Here is a 21,459-nt window from a genome sequence, read left to right as displayed (position 1 = left end):
ATTGATAACAAAATCAATATGAAATAACTGTAAATTAAAGCCGGCTTTGAAGAAAAATACACACACAAACCATTTTCGTGTTTAGTGCTTATTGGGTTTACGCCAAATAGCTTACAAAGTATTGATGTAGGAGTCGACGTTGAGCAAAGACACCGTGATGATCTGTACAACATCGTTATAACGTTAATAATGAAAGCATCAAGGGAAAATGGATCAATTTAATACAATGTATTGAGTCATTGTCATTATCGACTCCACATTACCTAACAAATTATGACAAACTTGGTCATTATTTATACATTAAGTATATAATACCGACTAAAAAATCATTAAAATAAAAAATTAATAACCTAAACTTATTTATATTATATTAAACTTGTTTTAAACTTATTCAGAACTGTTTAGAATTGATTTAATTAACCAATTAAATTAAATTAAATTATACAATAATTTTTCATATGATGGTACACATACATACAGTACATAATATATGCACATGTTACAAGACATCTATGTTTAATATTTTGTTTCTATATATAATCATTTAAATTTCAACAAACAATAAAAATGTATACAATTATATTATTAAAGTATTGACACAATCATCAAAAAAAGTTAAATATTTGTACTATTACATACTTAAAAGAAATCATAAAAAGTTATTAAACATGAATATCATATTGATTAATTAATTCATCAATCGAAGGTCTTGATTTCATGTCGTATTTAAGACAGTCTTTTATGGTTGAAATAATTTTTGATGGGACCCAATTAGCTTCAGGATAATTAATTTTCTGGTCAGGATCTAATATTGCACCCAATTTCGCGTACATATTACCAATGTGTTGAAAAGGAGTTTTGCCATAGACAAATTGATATAAAATGCAACCCAATGACCAAACATCTGATTTATAACTAATCTACAAAAAAATAATACTCCTACAATTAAAAAATCATTTTTATCATATTTTTTTAATACCTTAAATTCGGCTTTTTGTGTGTCTCGACTGTTATTGTGTAAAGCTTCCGGACTAATATAATTAAACGAACCGATTTGTACATTCTTTACTACTGATGTCATATCATGCTCAACAGTCGATGCGATTCCAAAGTCTATTAATTTTAATTTACCTCGAACGGCGAGGAAATTTGCAGGTTTTAAATCGGAATGTATAATTCCTGAAAGAAAAAGTAATGAAATAAAATAAGCCACAAGAATTTTTTTAAAACATACCATTTTCGTGAATTTGTTTAACAGCAAATAACATTTCCATCCAATAATATATCAATATGTAAATAGGTAAATGTGTTGTATTTGAACATAAATCTTTTAGTATACTTGATAAATCCTGGTCGCCTGATTCCATAACTATATACAGGACTTTTTCTGATTTTATAATTTCACTTAAAAATAAAAAAAAATGTTAATCTTTTTCTGAATGTTTTTTAACAGTAGATTTTTCGAAATATTAGTCTTTACTTTTAACATATAAATAGAGGAAAATATCTTTGCACTCTGAAAATAATTTCACCAACATTTAATATACTATGGAATTTCCTAAAAATTTTAAAATTATTTTAGTATCAAATACTTCGATTAACATAATAGATAAGTTGGTGAAGTAATTTGCAATGCAATTTATTTTTGTACATAAAGCTATATTCAACTCGTATTACTTAACTTTGAGATTTCAAAATATAATTCAATGGCGAAAATAATGGCGTATCTCCTTAGGGAGCGAAGAGCAGAGCGCTAGATTATTGTATATTTTTCTTGAACTAAAAGTAGAACTAATACTAAATCAGTCTAAACAGTCGGGTTTTAGCCGTCTTAAGATACGTACGGCTAAACTCGTATGTTTCTCGTTCTAGTGCTAGTGTTTATGCGTGACGTCACGAACGGACCTTCGACTTGTTCCCGGGATGTAGCAGTCCTCTTAGATTCTACCGTCCTTGGTATAAATATAAAACCACATACACTGAACGCAACTTAACCCCTTAACTGAATGATAAATTTTCGAAAGTATGCTCATAAAATTATCTATTTTCTTTATTGATTATTTTGGTCAGATTTTTGTTGAAAATAACAAATGTGATGATTTTTTCAAGATAAACATAAAGAAAAAGAAAAAAGCTTGCGTAAACGGAATTTATTAAAAATATTTCTGGGTATGATATATTTTGACTCCACAAAGTCCAACATCACATTCCTTACAGCAGTATCTTGTTTCTTTCTCTCCTGACTTTCTTCCCTAGTTCGTCCTTTTTAGAAAATAGATAGTAGATTTTTGTTCATTTTTCGTTGGGGGCACAAAATCCGGGAAATGGCGGTCCGACAGTCATAGTAGATTTGGTGTTGTTCCTGGCTGTCCTCTAGCTGAACTAGTTGATGCAGTTTTAATTTTATTTTGTTCAATTAGTGCCTCTGCCAGATCCACCCGAAACTGTGCATGTAAATTGCCGCCCCCATTTTTTTTATAAAGCACATGACAGTTCCAAATAGATTGATTCAATGAATGAAGAAAAATCTTCATGTAAAACATTTTTTCTTCAAACGTCATTAAATGACAACTTTGTTGTCGTGTTTACTCGCGGTAGAAGTAAGTCATTGTTGCATAACGACGGTTGCTAAGATCAACATAGCAAAAAAGTACTTCAGCGTTATGGCGCTAAAGTAAATTTCACTTTAGCGCCATAACGTTGAAGAACATTTCACTTTAGCGCCGTATTATTTGCAACGTTTGAAGAAAAAATACTATGTTTTATTCGGAAGAGAAGCAGATTCGTTTGTGGCTGGTCCGTCATTGCCGGACTCACTTCGTTCGTCCGGCAAACTGTCGGACACGCCACAATTTTAACGGCTCATCTGTCATTAGCGACTCACTGCGTTCGTCGCTAAGCGACAGACCACGCCATAAAAAGCACTGCTTCTCTTCCATATAAAACAATATACTATTCCTCTTTCTTAAAATTGGGTAATCTGTGAAGTGTTGATTGGCGCGACCGGTACACACCTTTCCTAATTTAGTGATTTCAAATTTGCAGGAACATCCTTACGCCCCAACCTCAATGTCCCGTATGTATCTGTTTTATGTGTTATCAATAGATCTGTTAGTTGAGGAGACGTATAAAAATTATGAGTAGTTAGACAATCTCCTTTTCCTAACAAATCTTTTATAAGAGTCATAGCAATTTGTGTACTTTTAGGCAAATCGTTATATTCGGTTAGCAATAAAGTGTTTTTCCCTGTGTATATGATAATTTTCCATATATGTATGTCCAGAGCTCGATTCACAAAGTAAGAAACTTTTTATTCCAAATCAAGCGTGTTTGGAATCCAGCTTAGTCGTCCCTTATAAAGCAGTAAGCTTTCGTTTATAGAAATATCTCTTTCTGGTGTAAGCATTTCGGCGAAACGCATATTCAGGTAATGGTAAATTGGCTAAATTTTTTTCAACTTTAGATCTGGACATTCTTCTATGGATGTCATTTCTTCAAAATGAATGAAGTTTCTCAAGAGCGTAAATCTTGAATAAGACGAAAATTGGGGTTCCTACACTGTCACTTTGTCCAATACCACTCCACATTGGTTTTTTTTTACTATGCCTTGAATTATTATAATGGCAAAAACTAAAATTTCAGCGGATGTTGCTGTCCAACCCTTCAAACATGAGTAGTCTTTTGCTATTGAATTAGCTTTGATTTATTCTGCATCTTTGTTGGTTTCTTGTGCGACACTTTGATAGGTAGTCAGTAAAAAATAAACGAAAATATCCGATGTTGGATTGTTAAGATCAACCTCGCAGAATACACGAGCGCAATCTAAATCAATTTATTCGTTAGAATTCTCAGTATTTTTCGAAATACGACGAAATAATACCAATTCCGGTTCGCTATCCGAAAACATGTAATTTTTTTGACATTTAAAGCTGTCAACGGTGTTAATTCGGTGCCTACTTTGTTTGTAATTACCTGATTTAATACATTCAAAAAACACATTTCTTCTCGATGTTTTTTTATACAACCATATGATTTGATATATTCATCGCATAGAGAGATTTATCCTCTATTAAAGTATACAAAAAAAATATATGCATCCCATTTAAAATAACAATGGTTGCCATACCAACAAAACCAAAAACAATACAAATATCGCCAAAAAATGCGCCATGGTTAATAAAGAAACTTGCATTTGAAACATTTTTCTTTAAAACCACAAATGGCGAAGTTATTGGTTATATTCCACACATTTGACACCCTAAATTTTTGTTATTGAAAAGTAAAAATTCTGTGTGTTCAGATACATTTTAAAAAAGTTCTACATAAATAAATATCCTAAATAAAATCGAGATATAAAATGATGAGCTTTTGTGGGTATGAAGAGTTTATACAAAGGGATTAGAAAAATTTTAACTATCTCTGTACCCTTAGTACTTAAGAACTAATTCCATTTAACAATATAAATATACTTACTATGAATACATTTTGATTATTCTATCACAATTTTGTAACTTATGTATCATTCTGACTTCATTAATATATCCCTCTACACACAACTTATCTCCTCTTAAATTAACTTTTTTAATTGCTCTATGAACTTTCTTATCCATGTTATAACAAAGGTACACCACAGATGATCCACCTTTACCCAATTCATTTAAAACCAGATATTTTATATTATTTACAATGATTTCATCAAATTGCTGTAGGTTGTTATTTGTTGAAACTGTACAAATTTTATTCAAATTTTCTTTTTTTGAATTTTCATTTTGGTGATTTTCTCTTTGACTATTTTGATTTACCACATTTGAAGTTACTTTTAGAACAGGTTTTGTGTCTGGTATATTTTTTGTTATTTTTTCATCCTTTAACGAGGCAAGAAACTTCTTCTCACTTTGTAATGAATTTTTTATTGATAATTTCGGTACACTTGTTAATTGATTTAAAACATTTTCTTTATCAGATTTTTGAGAGGAATATACAACCCCTGCGTGTTGAATCAAATTCTGACCCGCCCTGTATTCGCTTTTTGGCGTTTTAAAAGGTTCAACTAATTCCGCTTTATTCAACGGTATCCTTTTTTCATCATGTAAATGTTTAAACGATATTTGATCAGCTCTTTCAATAATCCCATCAACAGACATATTCAATTTTCTACTTAATTTTAGATCATCGCTAGGTACGTTACGTAAATCTTTTAATCGTGAACAAGTCATAAAATTCTTTAAAATCGGTTTTTTATCTAAACCAAGTAAAATATTATTTGGTGTTTGCATAAAATTGGTAGATTTTACATTTTCGTGGATTTCTGTTAATTTTGGAGTGAATCCAACATATTTATTAGGCTTATTTATTAAAGGCGTTAAAAATTGAGGTTTTATGGGAGTATTTGAACTTGATGATAAATTATCGTCTTCACAAAAAGAAGTATTAGCTACATCTAATTCATCGGCTGCATCTATTTCTGATGTGTACGAACAATCAGCCAATTTTTCATCACCTTGTACATTATTGAATAAAGGCTCATTAGCAGCTTCTTCAAGTTCCTGTTGAAATGCACTTAAAGGCATAGCAATTCTAAAATAATATTATAATAATATAAAAATTGAATTAATTGCTTACAAAGAAATTGAACCCAATACTTACGCCTGATTATCGTTACTATTGGGAATTAGTGTGATATCTTTTAAAATTTTATCTCCATTTTGTATATTATTTAAGTTTCCATTCATTTTTATTACATGCGAAAAAGATTTACTAAATAAAAAAGTCGGTTGACATAAAAACTTGACATTTATTTGAACGGAACAATCGTTACATTTCGTACCAACCTTATAAATATAAATGTACCAGTTTTAAATAAATAATTTTATTTTAATATTCTTTGTTGAAAGTAAAATAGTTTGTTGATTTTAATTTATCATTTTAGGAATGTGCTTAAATTTAATCAGATATGTTGGGTGTCATTGACAGAAAAATATACCAAAACCAGATGTGTGAAGTTAGTTTTGATAAAGAATTTAAGTAAATATTTTTATTTATTATTTTTATTTACCACTTTTGTGATGAAACTTCAACATTAATGTGTTTCTATATATAATGAACATTTATAAAACTTATAAAGCAAATTTGAGTTCTTAGAATCTCCCCCCTTCATTTGTTTTTCTTCAAACCATTGCGTATCGAGTGATTCATAAAAAAACAGGTCTTAAACATTTTCATTTGGAAATGTGATTGCAAAGATTTTTCTGTTTATTATACAAATGAAAACATGAAAGAGATAGGATGGCTCGTTTATTTAACCATAGTTATTTGTGTTTGCCAAGGAAACGATGATAATTATAAACATTGTAAGTAGTTCTATTATTTTATTGTTGATCCTGGTTCATAACCTTTGTTTAACAATTGGTTATCAATTAAAGATGCGAACAGATTTGTTGAATAGATTACAAGCTGTTTGTATTCTGGATAAGAATTTATATTTAATCTTTTTATTATTGATTAATGATAAATATTTGCTTTGACATTTATTTGACGTTTGCTGCCAAAAAATTAACCTCACTTTTTTTGTAAATATTTCCATTATTTATTTTTATTAGATTATTTGGAAGACCCAAATTTGTGTTCAGCAGCTGAGTTAAAACAAGGAAAAATAAAATTGGATGAATCGAAATATACAGCAGCACAACTATTAAACAAACGCCCAAAACATAATTTTCATTGTACCATTAAAGTAAAAACGACAACTAAAGGAAATGGAATAATCGCGGTAATTCAAGAACTAGGTTTACGGCGAAATGAGAGCTCAGGACAATGTATAGACTATGTGACGTTCATTTCGGAGAATGGAGTTGTAAGTCGAAAATATTGTGGAATGTTGAATGCTAAATGGAAAATGGATCCAATGTTTGTCAATGAGGAATCATCTGTAGAGCCTGTTGATGAAAATACGTTTTTGAACGATATAAATGCATATTTGATTGTTGATATTTTTATTTCTGAATTGGATATTTCTAGAGAATTAACTCCAACTACGATTAATATTGTTTTTACTTTGTATAAAAGTGAGATTTCAATTTTTTTGTATTTACTTAATTTGATACTTTTTTTTTTTTAATTTAGAATGCCAATACAGAATGTTTGGCCAATATGAACCATGTCTTGATGATGGGGATGTGTGTATAAAACCTTGGTATTTCAATGACAGAATTATAAATTGTCCATATGCAGGATGTGTAGATGAGGGTGGATGTAGAATACAGGTATTTAAATAGTGTAAACAATGTCAAGAATAAAATTTTTTTTTGTATAACTTATAGAGTACATACAACGACAAATTATCAATTGGTAGTAAAGTGATAATAAGCTCTATGTCTTCCTTAGTAATTTCTTTTGTCGTTTTCGTTATTTGTATTTATTTGTGCAGAAAGTATAAAAAACTTTGTTGGTCTGAAGATTGGTCACAACCTCAACAGTCTTCAGAGGCTCAAACGGTAAGTTTCTTCTTTTAAATTATGTTGTAATAAAAAACTTTATTATGGTTTTAGCCAAGAGTTATAGAAATGAATGAACAACCATCTCAATCCCAAGAACAAACTGATGATAGAAATGTAGTAAAGGATTTACCTCCATCTTATGAGAGTTTATTTCCTGATAGATAAATCACTTGACTTCTTACTTATTTATTTGTATTTTATTTCTTTTATTAACATTTGAGTACTAAAATATTAATAACAATATTTTTGTGATGTTTTTACAAAGAAAAAACTTAGAATTTTGTAGAGTATGTTAAAAATAGGAATATAAATTATTATTTGAATAATTTTTCATTCCAAAATTACGTAAAAGGTATTAAATTAAATAGAATTGATTGCAATGTGATTGTACCGTAAAAAGAATTTTAGACGTAGCTTTAGTGTTTTTTGGGGGAATATCTTTTTATCATTAATTGTTAAGCTCCAAGAATATTCATAAATATATTTTGCTATGTAACAGTATTAGTATTAAATTTATATTTCCATAAATGCCTTTACAACAAGAATAATTAGGAATAGTCCATGTAATTTTCGAATATTTTTTGTAAATATATTGTAATTGTATATTTTGTTGTAAATATATCGTGCCAATACGCCAAATTATTTTAATTACAAATTCTCCAAACTTTAAAATCTAAAATATTCCTAAATTGATTATGTTACGTCTTGTAAAGAACGTATTTATTATTGTTATTCATGTAATCAGAGTTCAGGGTCGATGTTACTTGAAACAAAGCATATTATCATTCATTGTATAATAAGACTCCTTAGAAAATTAAATGTCATACTAAATAAGTAAACAGAAATATTAACACGATATTGTAAAGACATTGATGATTTGTCAGTTTTTATAATATACATACCTGTGCTATGTTATCAGTGAGTTTATTTGAGAGAATGGAGATGTAAGATTAATCTGGAGAAAAATAATATTGTTATACGAATTCTAAAACGAATAATATAATCAAAACCTTTAAAAACTTATTGCCTTTCAACATAGGGCTCTAAAAATCATTACTTTATCATTATCATTAGTTAATAGTACTTAGAGATCGTTTATAATAAGGATAAATTCAATAGAAATGTGGATACTTTGTCAAAAATTGAATTAAGAGATTTAAACATCACAACCTAAATGCGTTAAGACAGCAAAGATGCCTCTCACTCTAAATGATTCATCACAATGTCAATCAGACTTTGAGCCTTAATAAGATATCCATCAGGAAGACCATATCAACACGTCAGAATAATGAGAAAAATGTTGAATCTAACACCTGGACAGTTCTTAAGCTGTAGAATCACTTAAAAGTTAACCTGGAATATTGAAAACAAATGTTAACATTTAATCCAGTATGGAACAACCTTACCAAACAAAATCGAGACTTTAAACACAAAAAATTTCAACGTGGAGGATTTCTATAAAAAGTCAGAGGTACCTATGAATTGTATCAACGTGGGACCATCGTGAATTGATGTTAATAAAGATAGACAAGAAGAAGTCCGTCAGTTACAGGACAACTTGTTGATTCAGGTCAGCCCTGATTGCGATGGCCATTCAAAAGAAGTTGCTTACACCACTACAACAAATTTTTCGAAGTAATAATTATCCTGAAACTTGTAAGGTTGGTATTATATCGTGATGCATCAAGCATAGCATCGATACTGGAGTTGAGGTTTGCAAGATGTCGATTGTGTTGGTATGAAAACATATCTTTCTGGAAAGTGGCTTTGTTAAAATTAAGTCAACCAGCTCATTTGCGTAAAAAATATCGATACTAACATTTGATATAATATTAGAATTAGTAACTCCAAAACTATTGCCTCAGTGCAATTTTTTTTCTCTACAATAAGGTAAAATAAAAGATTAATATCTGTTTAGACAGATAAACTTACAAATTTTATTTATTTCTTTTTACCATTACGTTTGAATGGGGATTGGGTTTGGTTGGATTTTGTTGGGTTGGGTTGGATTTAGCTGGGTTTGGCCGAATGATGGGAGGAAGAAGACTATGGGATGCTAGTGCTGGAGGAAAGCGGTAAGGAAAATAGAAATAGACAGTCATGGGTACACAAGAGGAAAGAGAGGAGGGTCTCAATCCCCCCTCCAGGTAATAGATAACCGAAATGTAATAGATCAAAAAATGTATATCCTTTTTTCTGTCCGAGACCGCTATGTAAGAGAAAGAAGGGGATGAACGAGAGAAGATGTGCTGGTGGTTCCGGAGAAGACGAGGAAAGGGGTTTTTAGTGGGTCGGAGATCCAATCATGATACCAACCCCACACTATCCGATCGCTCAAAACCGTCAGGCCGGATGTGTGTTAGCAGATTTTCCCCAACCTCGTAAAACAAGAAAAGATGTGAAGAAAATTTATCGCTGTTGAGTGATTAGCAGAGAACAAGTTTTCATTTGGATGAAAGGTGTGTATCATTGAATTTAATTGTTGTGGAGAAGACAGTATAGATGAACGCGCTGTGTGTACGAGAAGCAAGAGGTGTACCAGTAACGACGTCGTGTGACGTAAGCATGATATACTAGGCATTGTATTTCGACCTGCAAGCTCTTGCCAGCTCTTTAATCTTTCATCCGACTAATTTTGTGAAGGTTGTGATTTTTTAGAATGTTTACGTTCTCGTAAACACACTCGTGACAAATCCTGCCAAACTTGTAGGATGTTTTTAATTGTAGGAAGTATTATTTTATTGTGCTGTAATCAATGGCAGAAGCACATACCAAATTTATAAGAATTGAAGTGGAAGGACGGCAAACAAAGCGATGGGCATGCATTTAGTTCATATCGATTACACCAAATGATAAATTAATGCAGTTTATGCATTCCTGAATACACTACTTTGCCAGGAGCAAGAAAAGCAATGCCTTATGCATTTATATATTCTTTTATCATTCTTACAAATAAGAAAAGATTATTACAAACATTCACATTTTTTTATTAGTCAGAAAACCAATACTGTTAGTGGTATCATTCACATTATAGCACTGGAAGATATGAAATCTTAAGACATCTCTTTGTGCAACCGTAATAATTCTATTAATCATAAAATAAAAGTTGTAGACAACTAAATTTTCTGATAAAAAATTTATTTACGTTTACCCAAAAATTCTAATTCCAAGAATCAATAGATTTAAAAGATAACAAATCCATAAATATAACTTAATACTTTCAACTTAATCTTTTTAAAGTCGATAAAATTATTGACGCATCTACATAATGTTGTTATAACTTTGTGCTGCATTATGATATGAAACAATGACTTCTTAAAGTGCGTTAAACCTTAATAAAAAAGGAAATTTATCTTCTATTCTTTTTTCTTATCGTCCCCCGGATTAAAACGTAACCTACGGTATATACGCCTTTTCTCATCCTACAAACTATTTTAAATAAGTGGGTTCTATTTTCAAAGAATTTTATAAAATAAATTGATTGAATAATAAATATAAATGATTGTAAATTGGTACCGTGTGTTATTTTCAATCCGATTTGATGAGATTCTTTATCTTTTTGATAATCGAAGTTATTTTTGAATGATGTTGGTGTTGTGTGCAACATTTAAAATTGGATCATTTTTTATTTCCGAGTGCAAAAAATTTATTTTTTATTAATTTTACCTTATTTAAGTCTCCGTAAACCACATCGATTTAATTATTATCTAAGGGTTAATACATTCATAATTAAAATCTATTAATTCATCCCAAAGTTATCTTTAACAATTACTTTTTACGATGACTTTTAATTACCATAGAGATTATTTCATAATTATTTATGAAGTTTCGTTCTAATATTAGCAAATGGGTTAATTTTATTCCAATGATTTATGTTAATTTCTTTATTAGTGTTAAGTAACACCTTTTGCTTTAGAGTAAAAAGTTCATTACTTTTTATTCTCAATATAGAAAAGATTACGCAACATTAAATAAATCGATTTTTGTAATTATTAATAATTGTTCTATGTAAGTCGTAAAGATTTATTTAAAGACCTTCAAAGATTAATAATCTTTTGTATAAATAATGTTTATCCCACGTTGACGCACTTATTAAAATTTTATGTTTAGCGTTAAAAAACAGCTGCGAGAATGGTTGATAAAACCATACCTTCTCTAGAATATCGTCACAAGTTTGCAACTTGTAACCTCCGGTTGTTTTATTTTATCTGATCGCTAAATTTGGTAGAAGGGGTAACTCTCTGAACCAGGAGTTTTCGTACTCTACCGATAACGGTTATTTATAATCAACCAGGTAACAGAACGGAGACGACATTTACGTTCAAAACCTACCAATTCACTTCGTGTTAACTTTTCTAAATTTACTGACAGCTAAAGCACAAAACCTACCTGTATAAAAAGTTACGGTTAAAGTGAAGTTTAAAGTTTCCTTCCTTTATCCTTTCAATAAATAATTCAACATGTTTTTTAAAGTGTTTGCCGTTCTTTTATTGTATGCTTTTCAAGTCTTCAGTATGAGCGTTGTTCAAGTTGATGGTAAGAAATTTATTTATTTTCAAATATTTTGAAACACGATTACTTTCGGCTACTAACTTCCGGTTTAAGATTATTACAAAAATGAAGAAGAAAGAACATGATTATTAGAATTGTTGAAATTTTTATACACAAACGATGATAATCGCGACATAATCGAAGTTTAAACAAGTCCTGTGAGGTTTACATTTAAACAACGAAAAGTTTTTAAAAACAAATACTCGTTTCCATTGTGTTACCGACTTATTTTTTAATTTATTCCCGGTGTACTTTAAAACGTGTTCTATACGCCGACCTTATTCAGAAATTAAAAATGTTTGTGTCGTTCAAACTACGTTTTCATCACAACATAAAATTATTATATTAAAAAATAAAGTGTAAATGCAAAATAGTTTTTTGTTTTCTTAGAAAATGTTTTTGCTGGTGAAGAATTGCATTTCTGGGTAAATAGAAAAACATCTACTTGAATTGGTAATTAAATTACCAATGAATTGTAATCCCTATGTAAAATAGTCACTAAGAAAATATTAACAATCACAAATAAATCATCAAACATTTTCTTAATGATTACAGGAAATGATATCTTTGCTTATTAATTTGAGTAAGTAAAGAAAAAAGTATGTCCCCTTGTAGATAGTAAAATGGGATTTCCATTGAATCATAACGTGCACGTATATCCTATTCATTGCAATTATTTTTTTTTCGATAATTCATTACGGCTTACAAAACAATCAATATCACGATCATCTATAAAATATTGAAAGCAATTGGCTTTGTTATCTTTTCAAAACACTTTTGTTATGGTAACATTTAATAATTAAATTCACTCAAAAACTCAAGGTTGAAAGTAAGTTCATTCCTTTTTAAGTATTATTTTGTATTGGTAATTTCATTTTTATATAACAAGACCAGAAAATTAAAAGTTTTGCAAACAATCTTGGGGATGTAGCTCAGTGGTAGAGCGTTCGCTTTGCATGTGAAAGGCCCCGGGTTCGATCCCCGGCATCTCCAAATTCTCTTTTTTATTGATCATCATCCTCTTCTAATAGGATCAAAAGGCAGTAGACCTCATCATGACTCAGTGAGGATCAAAATCAGCTCAAAGTACATACAAATAATTTGTTTTAGTTCTCAATAATTACGAATTTGCAATGATTCAGCGTAGTCCATAAGTTGTCAGCATAATAAGTCTGAATATTGGGGCTATTCGTTTCTCAGAATCAGATTCAGTAAACCTCTGAAGAAATAAAACTGTATTATCGTCATATTGGACATAGTGATTAGATCTTCAAACGTGATGACAGCAAATCCAGGATAAAGCTACAATCGAATAACAACTGTCTGCGCTAGTCTAAGTCCATGCTTTTTAGAAGTATTTGGTAATAATTTTGTAGACATCCTAAAACCGCCTTGTTCTTTCATACATGCATTGTAGTCTAGGTATCTTAGATTAGATTAAAAGTGGCGAAACCAAAACATAGTGGCTCGTTGTATTTTCATAACAAGAATTATTTTTCATTTGATTTACTTACCATTGTTGATTTGTAGAACACTGGTTTATTTTTGCATATACGAAAGAATGTGATTCCTTGATAACAATGAGACTTTCGCACAAACTAAATGATATCGGTTTGAAAATGCTAAAGCCAAGAAACAATACGATGTTTTGGATACGCCCATTTAGGTGACAAAAGGAATATTGAACTATCATCTAAGTCAAATGGGGAAGTGAGTTAAATGTGTTTTTGGTATTTTAGCCAATTAATGGAGAATTTTGTCATCAACCAAACCCCATAGAGGTAGCCCACCAGACATGGTTATCAAAGATGTAACTTGTGCAGTATTATATTATTTTGTCAAAAAATAGGGGCCTACTCTAAAATCAAATAAGGACCCAAAATACCGGCTTCGAAGCGAAAGCTGACCTACTGGTGAATCATTTCGTAAGCGTCCACAGCACCAAGTCCACAAGCTACAAATCAATCTTCCCCCTTTTCGTAATCTTTACAACTGTTGGAAAAATAATAGAACAACATAACTTTACAACCAGGCTCGGCCAACAATCATATACAGCAGCATTACTGAACGAAGCAGGTTGTCCAAGAAAAACCTCACCGACATCAAATAAAAGCAACAATCTAAGCCGTGTGGCCCCAACCTAATCCCATACAATCCAACAATAATCGACCCCACAAACAGGTTTTTCCCACTAATCTTATCCTTATCCTCCTTGAAAATTGACATCCTATAGCAAAACGCATGACCATGTTTTTAATTTGGAGCATTTATAAGTGGGTTAGCTTATCTCCCCCAAATAAACAACAAAACAATTATGGGCCCCCCTCAACTCAACTCACAAACAAATCCAAGTTTATTTACTAAACAGTTGTAAAAATATAAATACAATACTAATGAACATTTTATGCAAAAACATTATTTTTTAACATGTAATGGTATTTGCTTCTCCTGTTATTTCAATAAAATGATCTTATTGGAATAAGAAGTGGAGGTTTAGCACCTCACACGTTATCTTAAATTACTTGTTTAAAACATTTTCAAATGTAACTTAACTTGTTACAGATGATCACGTCAACAAAGACATCATAGTGCTTGGAGATACTTTTATGAATAGTTTTAACTACAATTTGGACTGGAATTCAGATGAAAATATGTCAAGACCTGATAGGTCGGATGAAGATGATACATCCTCCGAAGAATTAGGTAAGGCTGCTTTCTTTTATTTTGGAAATTAAACAAACAAAAAATACTACGTTGGTTGTTATCAGTAACAATAACGACTACAATTAATTTTTACTGTTTATGTAATAATTTCTGTGACGGGATAATGCTCTTTAATAAACCAATAAAGGTTTATTGAATACGTCATACGCACCATTCGATATAATCAATTATAATGTAATATATCCATATGTATAGAACGTTATTGTCGTCAGAGATTATTACGATGTTTTTTTTTCATTTTAATTAATTATTTCGTCGTGTTTTTTTCTCCTTAAAACGCATCGCAGGATTTTTGCTTTGCTGTTATATGGCATTTGGAATTTACGCCGTCGATTGGACCTTTCCTGAATTAATAATTTCTGTTTTTAAACGACAACCGGTTTTGTGAATTTAATCAACGGCCGTTGTTAATTAAAAAAAATTAAACGCTCAACCTTATAGTTTCGATTTTATCGATGATATCAAAACCAAATTCAATCCACTGTTTAAAATATAAGAATTTTCTTTAAATTTGATTTACTTTAACTTATTTGGTTAATAAAATAAAAGAATTAAACAAAGAGAAATAATTGATTAGCAGATGCGTGACCGTTAACAATTTTAAAGAACCTTGAAACAATTCGAGACCTTCGCAGATATTATGGTAAGTTTTTTTCTTTTGGATTTCGAAAGAACAATAAAAGGAGGTTTTCACGTTTCGACCGCAAATTAAATTAAAAAAACTTGGTCATTAAGATATCTTTTTATATTTTTAAACGAAAATACATTTTTTCGATTAGTAAGCGAAAAAAAATGTATTTGTTACATTTAAAGTTTTTATCCGCGAATTTTTAATTAAGATATGAGGATACGAAGAGATACAATAAAAAAGAGCCTCTGGAGATGCCGGGTATCGAACCCGGGGCCTTTCACATGCAAAGCGAACGCTCTACCACTGAGCTACATCCCCACGGATGATATAAATTTGCAGAATTTTTCACTGAAACCCAGAAATGTAGCAGTATTGTGAAATCCAATCGTGTAGCTACCTCTTAGACTTTAGGGATCATGATGACACTTTCAGAAGACACCTCGATCATTATCATTTACTACATTCATGCATCTTTATCATCAAAGATGTAATCCTAAAAAACCAGAATGATTGTAAAAGAAATCGATTTTTCACAGATTTTTAAACACAACACTATAAAACTGGAAATGTAATATTTTTTTTTAGAATTTTCGATCAACTTGAAACATGTATATCTCATAAACAGAGATTTTTCAAAGCGGTTTGTTTTAATGGAAAGATTAATAAAAGTTTCGAACAAGTTCAAAAACGAATATCTTGGCATGCAAAAATGATTTAGCAAAATAGTTCTAGTATAGTATTTATAAGTTTAAATTTAAAACTTTTATTTTTATATCTAATACTAATACATTTTCCATTTATTTACAGATGATAGTTTTGATTCGTGGTCATTAGTATGGTACATCGCATCATTCGGAGGTTTAGTAGCATTTTTCCTGGTGGTGTCTTGTTCGGAATGGTGTTGCAGAAAACACGTCAGAGAACAACAATCACGAAGAGGATTATCGTCACCTTCACCATCGCTTAGTACAGAATCGCCACCCCCTTCTTACGAACTTTTCGCTCCACCTTCTTACGAGAGTCTAAACGCGGCCGGATCATCAGAAAAAAGCGAATTTGATGTTTACGTCGTCCCCGTTCATGCCATCGGAAGCTTGGTTGACGAAAATGTTACGAGACAAAGAGAAGAAGATCCTCCTAGTTATAACGCGATTAGTGAACAAAACTTACAAACTGAAGTAAATTTGGAAAATCGTCAAAATCCACGAGTTTCCGACGCTTAGTATATTTATTAAGTGAAGAATTTTAATTTGGAGGTTGTGCCATATAAGACTTTACAAAAAAGATATTACTATTCCGAAGATTATACGAGTGATTGTGATTATTTTTTTTATTGATATATTGTGATATGTTTGTGTGGTGCGTTTTTTAATGAATGTGCTAATTAAGTATTAAAATCGCAATGAATTAATTAAAGTCAGGTTGGTTTTAAAATGAATAAGATGCATTTTAGCTTATGTAATTACAGAACAAAATACAAACTAGTCATTTAATCAAACAAAAATACTGCCGTTATAAAACTTATTGCACAAATAATGTAATGTAAATAATGATAATTTCTATTATAAAAGTTAAATGAATCTAAAAAGTAAACAAATATGTTTTATACGTTAACACAGTTTTTGTTATTTGACTAGGCCAACAAATTTTGGGGAACTTGAAACAACAATACAATTAAGTGGCCATAAAATAATAATATTCTCTTTTTATGTGCTCGACTACTTAAGTTATCTTAGTAATAGAAACTTGTGAGTGATTAGAATATCGAGAAAAAAATCAATTAGAGTTGAATCACCAAAAATTTCCGACTTAGGATTAAGCCACGTGATTATTATCTTAATCTAAAATAAATTTTTAATGAATTTTAAGACTCAAATCAATAGATTTTAATCAATTCATTGCGAGTACATATTGTGATATTTTAGCGATAAGAGATCTATTTTAAGAGAAGGAAAGTATTTTTGTACAAACAATAGTAGCAATGTATTTCACAGTGTTTTTTATTCACGGTTGCAATTCACAAAATATTCTACGTAAACGGGTCGTAGAAAACTGTTTGTTATTTATTTTGTAATTAAAAGACGATGTTCTGAAAAAAACGTTCTTTGTTTTTATTTACCTTAGTACAATGTACAAGTTTTGAATATATTTTTACGCAACACGCATACCGAAACATTAAATGTCATGAGAGGGTCAATAGGGTCAAATTATAAGTGTAATATTCTGTTTTAAGATGGTGTATTCGTGGATTTATGCACGTATTCCAACACGAATTTTAAAATAACAAATAAAGTGCCTAGTATACAGTTTTTAATTGAACCGAGATTACTAATCTTTGATTGGTAACAAGCGACTGTCATTCTAGCTGTTTATCGGACTAGCATATGGTTGATACCAACCCGAGGTTATTGTTGTTGTTATTGAAATAACCTTGAAAACTATGGTTGGGATTGTTATTGATAGGATTTAACCGATTTAACCCAAGTTTTCAATTTAAAGCTCCAATATAATGTCTTGTGTGCCCTGGTATTCCCATTACTGATTACTTAGTACTTCCGCGATAGTTGATTAGAATACTGTAGGTGCAACGACCAGTTTCTTAAAGAACTGGTAAAGACCGGGAAATGAAAATGTTTGAGAAAAAGCTTTACCCACAAATCTTGATGAAGAATCAGTGCAAACCTTTGGTAATTATTGTAAAGCTAATATCTTATGCTGCAGACAATATCTTTCATTTTCACTAGACAGTTTGAGCAAGGCCTAGTCATTGGATAGCTTGTTATCGAAAATTGTTGATGATCAACAGATTTGATTGTTTGATGTAGCTTGTAGACAAAATTCTAGAATCACATGTCGTTCTGAAATTACTATTTTGTTCGTAGACTTACGAAATTTTTTAAATTTAAATTGCATATGGTCAGTTCTGTTTACTGGGGTCAACAACATCCAGGCAAAAAATGTTGTAAGGTTAGTTTACTTGACCCAGGACAGTGACTTTCCGGTAAAGAATATTGGGCAAGGTTATGGTCGTTGCACAATGCCCGTTAGATTTTGCCAGGTCAGTTTTGTTTATCGGGGTTAGTCATTTGAAAATAAAGACTATTGGGTGGTAGAATTACAAGAATTGCAAAGACGTTGCGGAATTTCTGGTAAATTGGGAAAGGCATTACTGACCTTCAATAAATTTAATGACCATAAGGTAAGAAATGTTGAATAACGTTGGTTTGACTTATCTAGAAGAGTCGCATTGCGTGTTGTAAGTACGCTTTAGTTAAATGACATAACATGAAAATAAGTAAGTTTATAAATATAAAACTGTTGAAATAGTTGTGTTAAAATTATTCACAATATAATATAATATATAAAATGATAATAATAATAATAATTTATTTCCACCAGTTAGTAGTCCATAGCATTGGTCATCATCTTAACAAACAACAAAAAATCAACTATAAATATGGTAGGCCTCCATGTATTTCTGTAGCGATAGATAGACAGATATTAAGATCTACTTTAAAAAATAATCTTTTAATTCATAAGGAAAATTGATCCACTTTAAAAAGTATAATTGAAATAATAAAATAATGACGTATGATTTCAAGAACCACTTTGAAAATGTAATGGAATTGGAAAAAAATCACATGTATTGATAAAAATCAACGATACAATGACATTATCTAAGACTTCTTTTAATTATATTTTAATACAACTTGCTTTTTTTGTCGTTTCACAGCAATTAGTACTTAAAAATAATCTTAAGTAGCAATGATTTCATTTTTAAAGGTCCACTTAATGGTGATGGTTTATTAAAATTTGATTAGATGTAAAAGATGATAAAGAATAAATTATTAATAATGTTCATTATTTGTTAATTTTTTTTACAAATGTAACAATTGTTGGTTGTAATATTAAAAGTCGAAACTTTTTAATGGATTTTTACCAATTTTACACAAATGCTTTTATTGTTGCATATTTCTCACTACAAAATATAAAATTATTTGCAGGAGACTGCATTTATTTAACTTTTTGGATTATCATACCTATGAGATATAAGACTATGAATGACTATTTATCACAACAAACCGGACCTAACATAACAGCCCATTCTCATAAGTTACTATAAACCTGGAATACTAATACTCTTAAAATTAACATTGAAATGTGACGAGAATTGTTTGCTGCATTAGAAGCAGTCACATCATTAAGTTTAAAAACTGAGAAAATGGCGGAGACTATCTCATTACCTTACATACGTTCCATTCATATAATTTCTATAGTTTCTATGAATGAAGTTTTTTGCAGAACCTCTCAGAAAACGGAAATGTATTGTACCATTTATAAAAGAAGAGACGAAAGTAATTGGATTGATTGTGTCCATGACATAGTACCTATAAATTCTTCTAATTGCTAACTAGCGAAATGGGAAGGAGACATCCACAATGAGTATAAAAAGAAACCATTAGATATGAGAAGTATTCAGTAATCTTCAACAGTTAGAGCTTTGTTGGCAGGACGATCAAATTTTTGACTCTTTAATTCGGCTATCCTATATTTTTCCCGTACCTCAGCTATTTTTGGCATCGATCGGTACAATGACCCCCTAACATTCTTATTCTGTGCCATGCTCAAAATGCAAGCAGGCCTAATAACCGATATTGTATGAGAGCTGTTCTATGTCAATTCTAATAGCCACACTTCAGCCTTGTCGTTCTCTATTCCACGTGTAGTTTTGCGATATTTCAGCGAATATCAGTTATGTTATATTTAGTAGTACTTGATATTGAGCGATTGTCTCGTTTTTATTAGAAAAATAATTGTACTACATAGGCATGTTTTTACTAATTGAATCAATTAAATAAATTCATTTATGTTTATTGATACCAATTATCATCGACTTTTTTCTTTTAATTAAAATAAAGGTACACTTAATCATTTATCCTTAAATTAACTTGTTGTCCTTGATGCTAAAACGAATATTGTTTTTAAGAACTTATTAGATTACGAGTACTTTTTTTAGATACTTATCAGATTTAATTTATTAAAGTACTCGTTCGATCTAAATTTAGATTTATAGTCATTTATTTATATTTCGTCATTAATCATTTTGTAAAATGTACTTATCTTCGGGCAAAGACAAGTGATTCTCATCGTACCCATCGAGATCAACAATTAAAATCAAGTGCCAAATATAAATTTCTGGCGCCGATTTTTTCCGATGACAACCACTAAATATAACTTATTGACGTACAGAAATAAAAAAATAACCCAAAATAAGTGCTTTATTTTTCTGTTTTTAATTATAATTATTTATTATTGTTATTTGGCTTGTGATTGAGTGTGAGAAAATACTTAAACTCGTTACGTAAGTTGACAAATTAATTCCATTTGATTTATCAATTATAAAATCAGACACATCATCTAAAACTTAGACACAAGGACGAATTGCTTTTTTTAATCTATTGGAACTACAACATGAAGAAAATTTTAATACATCGTTTATTCATCTATTTTGCATTAGGTACGGTAAAAAAATTTGAAAAATGTTATCCAAGTTCATTGGAACGACCCGAAAATGACATCATTCTTTATTTATATGTAGAGATGGAAGGTTGTTCGAAGATGCCATTTATGAACACTAAGCGATGAAAAATTTGCTAAGAAAACTTCCACAAGGTCTACAAATACATATATAACTAATAAAATTTTAATTCAACCTCTGTTTTTAAAGGCGATTTGTTTTCTGTATTATTATATAATTTGATTTATTCAATAAACTAAAGGTCGAAGGTGCTTTTTTAAAATGTATTCCAAATTTTCAATTGGATATGGTTTTCGTAACATGTTAATTTTGTTCCATTTATAAAGCATGTCATAATGTAAAAATAAGTTAATTAAATACAGATAATTTAAGTCACATCAATTACTGCAAAAAATTTTATTATAAAAAAATAAGCAGTATAATGTCTTAATAAATAGCTACTTTTACCGGGAGCTGTGTATATTTATCTTTTTTTGTAGTAGATGTGAGTTCAATACACATTTACATGAATTTTTTCA

At 30.2% G+C, this 21,459-nt stretch overlaps 3 protein-coding genes and 2 non-coding genes across 6 annotated transcripts; 3 read left to right on the top strand and 2 right to left on the bottom strand.

Moving 5' to 3' along the window:
- Positions 1–204: 204 nt before the first annotated feature.
- Positions 205–5,805, bottom strand: LOC111425972 (Monopolar spindle 1). Its single transcript, XM_023060281.2, has 5 exons — positions 5,647–5,805; positions 4,474–5,577; positions 1,235–1,404; positions 980–1,179; positions 205–920 (listed from the first exon to the last, which is right to left on the bottom strand). Exons 1-5 carry the CDS (start codon positions 5,730–5,732, stop codon positions 663–665), a joined length of 1,818 nt encoding a protein of 605 aa, XP_022916049.2. The 5' UTR covers positions 5,733–5,805; the 3' UTR covers positions 205–662.
- A 272-nt stretch (positions 5,806–6,077) lies between these two features.
- LOC111425965 (uncharacterized) lies at positions 6,078–8,135 on the top strand. The gene is made up of 5 exons (XM_023060270.2): positions 6,078–6,350; positions 6,600–7,064; positions 7,123–7,262; positions 7,320–7,493; positions 7,548–8,135. The coding sequence occupies exons 1-5, from the start codon at positions 6,272–6,274 to the stop codon at positions 7,659–7,661; spliced, it is 972 nt and encodes a 323-aa protein (XP_022916038.1). The 5' UTR covers positions 6,078–6,271; the 3' UTR covers positions 7,662–8,135.
- A 61-nt stretch (positions 8,136–8,196) lies between these two features.
- Positions 8,197–17,495, top strand: LOC111426049 (uncharacterized). Of its 2 annotated transcripts, none has more exons than XM_023060395.2 (3): positions 8,197–9,955; positions 14,610–14,750; positions 16,210–17,495. In XM_023060395.2, exons 1-3 carry the CDS (start codon positions 9,949–9,951, stop codon positions 16,623–16,625), a joined length of 564 nt encoding a protein of 187 aa, XP_022916163.1. In that variant the 5' UTR covers positions 8,197–9,948; the 3' UTR covers positions 16,626–17,495. The 2 variants fall into 2 exon arrangements, with proteins under 2 accessions (XP_022916163.1, XP_022916161.1); XM_023060393.2 differs by lacking the exon at positions 8,197–9,955 and adding an exon at positions 11,777–12,032.
- TRNAA-UGC (transfer RNA alanine (anticodon UGC)) lies at positions 12,969–13,040 on the top strand. The gene has a single exon. It is a non-coding gene; the product is annotated as a tRNA-Ala (tRNA).
- Positions 15,649–15,720, bottom strand: TRNAA-UGC (transfer RNA alanine (anticodon UGC)). The gene has a single exon. It is a non-coding gene; the product is annotated as a tRNA-Ala (tRNA).
- Positions 17,496–21,459: the final 3,964 nt, after the last annotated feature.

Source organism: Onthophagus taurus, chromosome 2 (genome assembly GCF_036711975.1).
Source record: "Onthophagus taurus isolate NC chromosome 2, IU_Otau_3.0, whole genome shotgun sequence".
NCBI lineage: Eukaryota > Metazoa > Arthropoda > Insecta > Coleoptera > Scarabaeidae > Onthophagus > Onthophagus taurus.
This window is presented reverse-complemented; position numbering and strand designations above follow the sequence as displayed.